This window comes from Coenobita brevimanus, chromosome 33 (assembly GCF_032717465.1).
Source record: "Coenobita brevimanus isolate Jiangsu-jjx chromosome 33, ASM3271746v2, whole genome shotgun sequence".
Taxonomy (NCBI): domain Eukaryota; kingdom Metazoa; phylum Arthropoda; class Malacostraca; order Decapoda; family Coenobitidae; genus Coenobita; species Coenobita brevimanus.
Window position 1 is genome coordinate 8158097 of NC_136986.1, and position 8831 is coordinate 8166927.

At 40.1% G+C, this 8831-nt stretch overlaps 1 protein-coding gene across 1 annotated transcript in view; it reads left to right on the top strand.

The window, feature by feature from the left end:
- Nucleotides 1-7030, top strand: part of LOC145395722 (uncharacterized) — a 62927-nt gene extending 55897 nt beyond the window's left edge. Inside the window, exon 5 of the mRNA XM_080269263.1 lies at nucleotides 4823-7030. Within this exon, the coding sequence (XP_080125389.1) occupies nucleotides 4823-4855 (33 nt within the window). The 3' untranslated portion in view covers nucleotides 4856-7030. The remainder of the gene's footprint in view (nucleotides 1-4822) is intronic.
- The last annotated feature ends 1801 nt before the right edge of the window (nucleotides 7031-8831 follow it).

The window sequence follows — 8831 nt, forward strand, 5'->3', positions numbered from 1 at the left end:
ATGTGTATGTGTGTGTGTGTGTGTGTGTGTGTGTGTGTGTGTGTGTGTGTGTGTGTGTCACTGTACTTCCCTGTACTTGGTGGAGCATATTCAGGAGGTGATTCTAATGCTGAATCTGAATTATTAATGCTATGTCAACATACAGTAGGATCAGTTCTCAGCTGTTGTGTAGTTACAATTATTAATAATAATACTGCAGACAAAAATGGTTAGCTTCATAATACAGCCATAAGATGATTAGTAAATGTACCTCCGTAATGGTTGAGAATGGGACCTATGTTGATATAGCATTTTTAACTCAAAATCAACCTTAGAATCACCCGTGAGATTAGGCCTCCCGCACACGGGCCACATTTCAGTGGACGGTGGCTGCCACTTTTCATGGCAAGAAATAAAATGTTCTTGTTTCTATGCAGGCCCACACATGAGCCAATTTTTTGTGGCAGCCGCAAAATATGGTAAACGGGTCCATTTTACCTGCCACACCATGGTGGCTCGCCACTGGTGACCGATGATGGATGCCATTAATTCAAATGGCAGCCCGCACACAGTCGACTTTGCGGTGGCACTGGTGAACGGACTGGCATTGTTGACGGTCCATTCCCTACCCAAAGTCATGTGTCTACCCCAGGTCTTCTCCCTAACCAAGGCCATCTTCCTTCCCAAGGTTACATGAGTACACAAGATCATTCCCAAAATCACTACAAAGTCGTTCAGATGCGAAAGTCCACAGTTTATACCAGGTCACGTTATCAATGTGTCCTCCCCAGTGCCACACAGAATGTCAGGTATTCCAAGCAAAGCTGAACAGTCTGACTGATTCATTAATATAATTTGTTTATTGGTAGCATGCTGGTGGATTTTTCTGAGCAGTGACACAGTTTTTGATAATCAGTTTTGCATGTTTTGTTAATATCAACATGTTTGCTACTAGGTTTCATCATTTCCAGAAAAGCAAAACATTATGCCATTTTCTTAACCCGCCACGTGCCAGCTATCATTAGCCCTATGGGTCATTTTTTGACCTTTTTTGGAGGGGGATAAAATGATAGATTCTGATGTGGAAACAACGAATTTCTCCATTAGAATGCTCACCGAGGCTTGAAAACAGGTTATATTGAGTCCTGCATACTCGTGTACAGGTATAGCCGCTCTCTCATGCTTACCACGTACGTGAGAGACAGCAGTTTTCTATGTATGGTATACTCAGGTATTTATGCTGGGAAGGTATAGTAATGTTCAGTACACTTTTCTTATTACTTATTACTTCAGCATCTATCACAATTTGCGTGTCTTTCTCACTGTGAATGCATTATCTTACACTTACTTGAAAATAGGTACAACCTGACTTCATTGCGTACAGTCCTGGGACTTACAAGAGGGTATTTACAACTTGACTTCACTATATAGTCCTTACACTTACAAGAAAATATTTACAACTTACACTTACATGAAAATATTTACAAAATGCCTTCACTATGTACAGCACTGGGTGAGACACACAGTCAGAGTGAGGCAGAGCGAGTGTGAGGAGGGAGCGAGTGAGTGTATGGCCTTGACAGTCTAGGGGATGGTAGAGGAACAGTTACCTTACATCCCTGCCAGTTTTTACCCGCAAATCTTGAAGAATGCGATCACAGTAAATTTTTTTATTTTAACCCTTTAAACGTGGATTGTCGCGTTTGCGACGCTCGGCGAAAAGGACATAACGGCGGATCGTCGCATTTGCGATTCTAGTAAATTTTGAATAACCGCGGGCAAGCAGGCTCCAGCTGGTATTGTCTATCAGTACCACCACCCTTTAGCTACAATTAGCATACTTTACCTTTGTACTACTGACCTTCGTTGTTGCCAAGTATCGCGTTTTTCCCCCGTCCCCCCCCCCCGGGGCCCGGCCAGCCTGTCTGTGATACATGGCAGCGCTCTGAGTGCCCAGAACTGTAAATCTGCGCTCTCCTCTCACAAGCAGTTTATGCTAATAGGAAACGCTTGTTTCCCCAGTTGAAACACTAGCTTTTTTTCTCACGGTTTGCCCCTGTTTAGCGTCAGTTTACCGCAGGCTTTCAAAGTGACATTATGTCGAGTTCTAGCTCTTTCGAGTCAGTGATAGCGGCCGACAGGAACGAGAATAAAGTGGCGGGTGTAAGGCAGAATAAAAAGCGCGCCATGATGATCTTTTGGGAAGTAATATGATTGAAAATAATGTAGTATACATGTTTTTAGCTGTGAAAATGGAAATGTTTGTTGAGTGACGGGAAGACCGCCGCCGCAGTGCATGTCGGCCATATGCTTCATTGATTTTAGCCCTATTTTCAGTGCTTATTGTACAAATACGGATTCCAAACTACCTTTACGTTATAGTATAAAGTTTACTGTGACAGAATGAGGCTGTGGTGGAGGGGAAATCGGGTTGCTGGAGGTGTGAAAGTGAAGATTTGGTTACCCAACTTTGCAAGTCTCCACAAGTCCTTGGGTAGTCCATGAAGGCTCAACACCTGTCTCTGGAAAAAGCTGAATGTAAGTACTATCTGCCATATCAAGTATAATGTTCTAGGGTTAATCTCTGATTTTTGGCTAATATTTTCCTACAGGTACTCAGACCGCGATACAACCCCGCCACTCGGGGGGAGGTCGACTGTTCACGGCCGCGTTTAAGGGGTTAAACCGTTTTAAAACGGCACTGGCACACGGCGGGTTAATCCCCCCATCCCGACGTTTTCTGGGCAGTGGTACGCCCCAGTCCCGACATTTTTGGACCTTTTTTTTTTTTTTTGGCTCAAACATCCGCTTTTGGTGAGAAACATCGAAAATTCATAGAGAAATCGCTCACCTGAGGTTTAAAATACTCGATCCAGGTAGGAGTACCTCCTTACCTTACAGGGTTTTCTATCAGGCTGGCTGCAAAGAAAACGAGTTCTATGGGAAGATAACTATTCCACACCACTCATAAACGGTATTTATTTATTTATTTGGTACGAATTTATATGTAGTACGAGAGTATATTGGTTTTCAAACGGTAATATAGGCATTATAAGCATTGTTTCACTCACTAACTCATCACCATTCCTGACCTTTTTTTGCCACATTACCTGATCATCATTTCTGACTGTTTCTTCCTCTGATGTTTGTCCTCCACATTGTCATCGATTGGGGAATCACTCTGGCCCTGAATTTCGTACCGTGGCATGACATGCCTTTACTGGCCAGGTCACTGATAACAGGTGAATTGCTGAGAAAATGGCATGCAGGGGGGGGGAGGAGGTCATGCTGGGTAAGGCATTGTCCCTGCCTGGCATCTTGTAGAGGAAGGTGTCCCGTGTATATGTGCCAAAAATCACTCGCGAAAATTGAAAATTGTGCAAATTAAATTGAAAATTGTGCAAATTAGGGACCTTGCAATATTGCTGCATTAATTTACGTCTCCAGGATATGAGTGCACATCATATGAGGACGTGAATTCACATCTCCGGGACGGGGCGGGTTAAATATATGTGGAACCTTTTCCTGTTTTATAATGTTTATTTCACTTTAACATCTTTACACTTGCAAAAATACGATGTCTCATTTATTTTATGAAATGTGGTTAATTTACTCAAGTTTTCTCATTAAGATTCTTGCATAACTTGTATGTTCACCTTAAGATAACTGTAAGTCTTTCTTCTGCTGGTACACACTTCCTCCTGTTTGTGTTCAGACGTGAAACTGAAGGTCCAATTGCAGTCAGCAGGTTATCAAAAGAAGCACAGGTCATTCTAAAATACTTTGTAATTTCTCTAGGTATGCTTCTAAGTTTTCAAATAGGGTATAAAATTGACCCCTGATAAGCTTTTGGATGATTTTTGGATGCTCCCAGTACTTTCTTGTACGTCTTTTTATTCTTATTTTGAGGAGCATAGTGATGACACATGCCGCCTCCTGCCTGTGGTTGCCACGAAAAAGTGGCCCGTGTGCTAGATGCCACAGCATCCCTCTCCACTTTTTAATGGCACCATGAAAAAGTTGCAGCCACCTTCCACTGAAAAGTGGCCCGTATTGGGAGGGCCCTTATTGTTTAAAATCCCGAGACATCCAGTGTATATATCATCCATCCATCGCCCAACCTTTTGTTGTCCCATGAGGAGTGTAGTTGTCCATGGCTTGGCTTAAGTCCCGACATCTAAGGCGAGGATGACCTGTCCCACTAGTGGCATTATATGAGCAATAAACTCCAACAGTCCCTCTGATTTAAACCATTACTTGCTCAGTCAGGCTGGAGTGCCTTAGTTCGCTAATCCACAAGACGTTATGTGCTTTTATCGTTACGATCTAATGGAACAAGTGGCTTCCTGACTTACAGGAAACCATTTGGCTAGTCATTCAAAGCAGAGCCACCTCAAAGCAGCACTATATCGAGTGAGTGGATGGTGGACAGCCCTACGTACCACAAATTGTATTACTGAGGAAAGAAATAATAACTACGTTAATTAATATTCTAGTAGAGGAAGAGAAACAAGAAATTTTCATTATATTACAATTATCTTAAGAGAGCTTGTCCATCTAAAAGAAACATGGCAATAACAGATTTAATAATGATTGTGTGTCTGTACTCTACACAGTGACCAGAGACTTTAAATTATTTTTAATGTCTGTTCTCCACACCACACCAAAGAGTTAAAATAATTAAATGTTTGTTCTCCACACAAAGATCCAGGAGATAAGAATAATTGTATATGATTGTTCTCCACACCAAGATCAAAGAATTAAAATAATTACAAATGTGTGTTCTCCACCCCAAGAACCAAGAGATAAATTGATTTTAAATGTTTGTACTCCATGCCAACAGCTGCAGGCCTGTCTCGACTTGGACCAGGCTTAGTGCCAGTGCCTCCCACAGATGCCAACCCAGGAACACCAACAACCACAACCAACACAACCCACATCCCAGCTCCTACATTCAATGAAACTCCATGTGTTTTGGTTGTAGTAGTAGTACTAGCAGTAGCAGTAGTAGTAGTGGTAGTTGCAATCTCATGCTCATTTCAACATGAACTCGGTAGACTGCATGCCAAAATTACCCTTCTTCCACATTCCACCATCCTCCTTGGGGAGTTAGGAAGGTGAGTCAGGGACATTTGCATAACTGGCCAGCTCCACCACCTGCTCATATCGATGTCACCATACGAAGGCATCCCTCTTTAGCACATAGTTTCGGCACATCTGCCCCAAAGATCTATGACTGTTGAACGACATTTTCGGAAAATGTCGCAAAAAATCCTATGGCTGTCGATGGTATAGAGGCTACCAAACACTGGCAGTAGGTAGCACTTCCTCTTTTATGACGCATATGGAATCTGGTCAGTGGGAACTACGAGATTATGTGATGAGAGGCATGATCCGGCCCCCTCCCTGGGTGTGGGGATACCTCCCTCCCCAGGCCATCTCTCCATCTCCCTTTGCCTCATTGGATCCTGCTTTCTGTGTCCCCTCCCATCCAAACTACCCCACATACCCCCTGTAGACCATATTGGGTGTGTGTGGCAGATATATGCCCTCCCTTTCCCCCCTTCATGATGCCCCCCACACTCCCTCCGCCTCCCTATTCCCCATTGTTTCTCAAGGACGTCCCATCCTGGCTCAGAGTGAGGAGTGACTTTTTTTTGACAGTCAATTGTGCAGTAACCATTAGACATTTAGGAGTGAAATTTACCCTTTCTGGTGTGTAAGATGAAGTTCTTCAAATCCATCAGACCAAATTTTACTTTGGTGCAAATTTTTTTCCTCTTTCTATTCACGGGGTGTAACAGTTATTTTTAGCATTCTTTTACGATCGATATTGCGGTAAGTGTACGTCATATAAGGGTGAAAGATACATTTGCAGGTGTGTAAATTCAAGCTCTTGAAAACAGTAAGAAAAATAATTTACCTTGGTGAAAGTTAAAAAATCTTACCCTTTTTGCAGGTTTTAAAATAGGGGTGCTGGGAGATTTGCAGTCTTTAGGGGTTTATTCTGAATTGCTAAGAGAACAATGATGATATAGTGGATCTTTAAATTATAAAGAGATATTCAAGAACTAGAATGATGAATCTTCAAGAGAGATTTGTTTATAAAAATATGTTATATCTGAAAGCCAAATTGTTATAGTAAAATTTATTACGATACATTCAGAGCCGAGAGCTACCTGGAATATTAGCACATGAGCTTATGGCTACAAACCTATACGATATGCTAGAATATTAGTGTCTAAATATATATTCATTATTCAGCAACATAAATATGCAATAGTTTCAAGATATAAGAATATATTAAACAATAATGGTGTTTTAGAGTACTTAGTTTTAAGGTTATATTCAACATGTTTGAAGATATGCTGTAATATTATATTACTGTAGAGGAATATATTAAAAAAAACAAAAACAAGTACTGTATTGGAATATTTGTTACCTGTAAACCATTCAAGAACCAGCAGTGGCCACAAAATTAGGGTTTCAAAATACTATACAGTATAATCAAGAACCAGGAAAATCTACCAGAATAGAAAGGCGTCATAATACACTCCTGAACATAGAAGACTACATATATTTAAAATCAAGATGTACTGTAGTATTTGGTTACTATGATATACAGTATACATATAAACTTGAGGGTATGTTGGAATATTATGTTGTGCTGATATATTCAGCAACTAGAATGTTTATTGAAAGATTTTATTCTAAGGATACAGGTAACAACCTAGAAGACATGCAAGAAGATAAGATTTTGTAACTTTATTAAAAACAATTTGTAATGACATATTATGCAGTCAGGATATATGTAAGAACCTAAACATATAATATTTCTTGGAATACTCAATTATAAGGAAATATTTGAGAACATGAAAAGATTGGAAAAACATTAGATTATATATATTATTTGAAGTTCAGGTAATTATACTTGAAGATCAGGTTACAAGGTAAATAAGGAAAATATTACAGTGTTTTATGGTTATGGATCTTTCATGTAGTGACCAGTACCCAGTATGACATATTATGAAGTTTATCAGAATTATATCCTCATTCATTCATATATTGTTTCATTACCCAGCATTACGGAATATATTATTATATTGTCACAGTGTTATCCCCTTCAGCCACAGGAGGTCTTGCTAATACTGATCTTCGTGATTTTTTTTTTAGCTTAATGGAGACTTCCATTGTTGAGGAGGAAATGGCCACTTGCAAGTTGTCTGCTATAAGGAAATTTGAATGATCTGCACTAATAATTTTCGTTGTACTAACACAAATCGCGTTTAAAATGGTAGAAATACCATGTGAAAAACCTCTAACATAATATCAAACACCTGTTGAATAACTGTATGCTTCAACTTAGCCTCACATAAGGAAAGTACAGTATCGAGGACCGTTCACCTCTTCACCATGTTTTAAAAATGTCTTATTATCTTCCTTATGACTAATCTGAAACATAACATTGCTCAGCAACTACCTGATCGTGTGTCAAAGCTATTCAAAGGTATTCATTTATTAATATGCGATTTATGGTGATACTACGAAAATTACCATTGCCTATATTTTCAAATTCCTATAGTAGTCCCAAGCTCATAATTGGCTAACTTCATCTCATTCATCTTGGCGTTTTTTTTTTTTTTTCATGTCTTTTCCAGCTTATTTTCCGCAGCCCAGTAATAGGTAAACACAGCAATATTATTTGACATCCCTTCCTCAGCACTTCTTCGTGACTGGCATATTTCTATGTTAGTTTTTTTTTTTTTTTATGGCTCAACATTCAGGATGGACAGCTGACAATTTTAGGCCAAGTTAATTGGTAGAGCACAGTGGAACTCGTTACTGACCCCTTCAAGGCGAAAAGCTTCTACAAAGCCAAAAGAAAAAGAAAAGTAGGATGCATTATCATGGGTTTATTTTCATCAATCGGAACTGGGCCACTCCCACTATTTGACTGTTAAGTCTTAGTTGCAAGTTATTTACTTAGTCCTAGTTATGAGGTAGGAATGAGTCTCCTTGGTTACTAGCCAAATCAATCCTCCATTCTGGCTACACTTGGCGATCAACTGAGCTAAAACAGGCTAGGGAACTTTGTTGGGTTGGAAGAAACGCCGTGTAGAAAACTCGTGATCGTAATGAAGGGTTTAATTTTGCACCACATAACACACCTACCTCCATGCTCAAAAGACAGAGCCACATCATGTAGGCCTTACCAGCTGCCTTTGCCTTTTAACCTTTTGAATCCGCTGACTAATGGTTACATTGCCCTTGCAATATCCCCACTACTATATTCAGTTAAGCAGATGGCCGTGTTTGCCGGAAATTGGCATGGCCTAACTTCAACGGTCAGCGGAAGGAAGGTGAATGATATAGGTTCACAACAAATCACTCAGTGAAAGCACTAATGTCGTAGATAAGAAAGGTCACTTGTAAAACAGTGACAAATGTTCTGAACACCATTTTCCATTGTACAAGGGACTATTTATACCTGACTTCCAATGTTCCGGGAATCTACTTTCCTCCCAGGCGAATAATTGTCAGTATTGTATGAAAATAAGCTGCAAGAAAAATATTTGCCAAATTAAAATGAATGAAATATAGTTCCGAACGATTTTATTCAACGTTGGACAGAATTTTTGAGTATGAAGGATTACGTATTAAGTCTCTCTCTCTCTCTCTCTCTCTCTCTCTTTCATCTGGAGAGGGTAGACTGTTCCTTAATCCTTTCAGTACGAGAAACCTTTCCTGTGCCGAATAATATCATCACAATCGTCTGGACAGAGAGAGAGAGAGAGAGAGAGAGAGAGAGAAATCTTTCCTGTACTAAACAAGATGAGATGCCAAGGCACAGC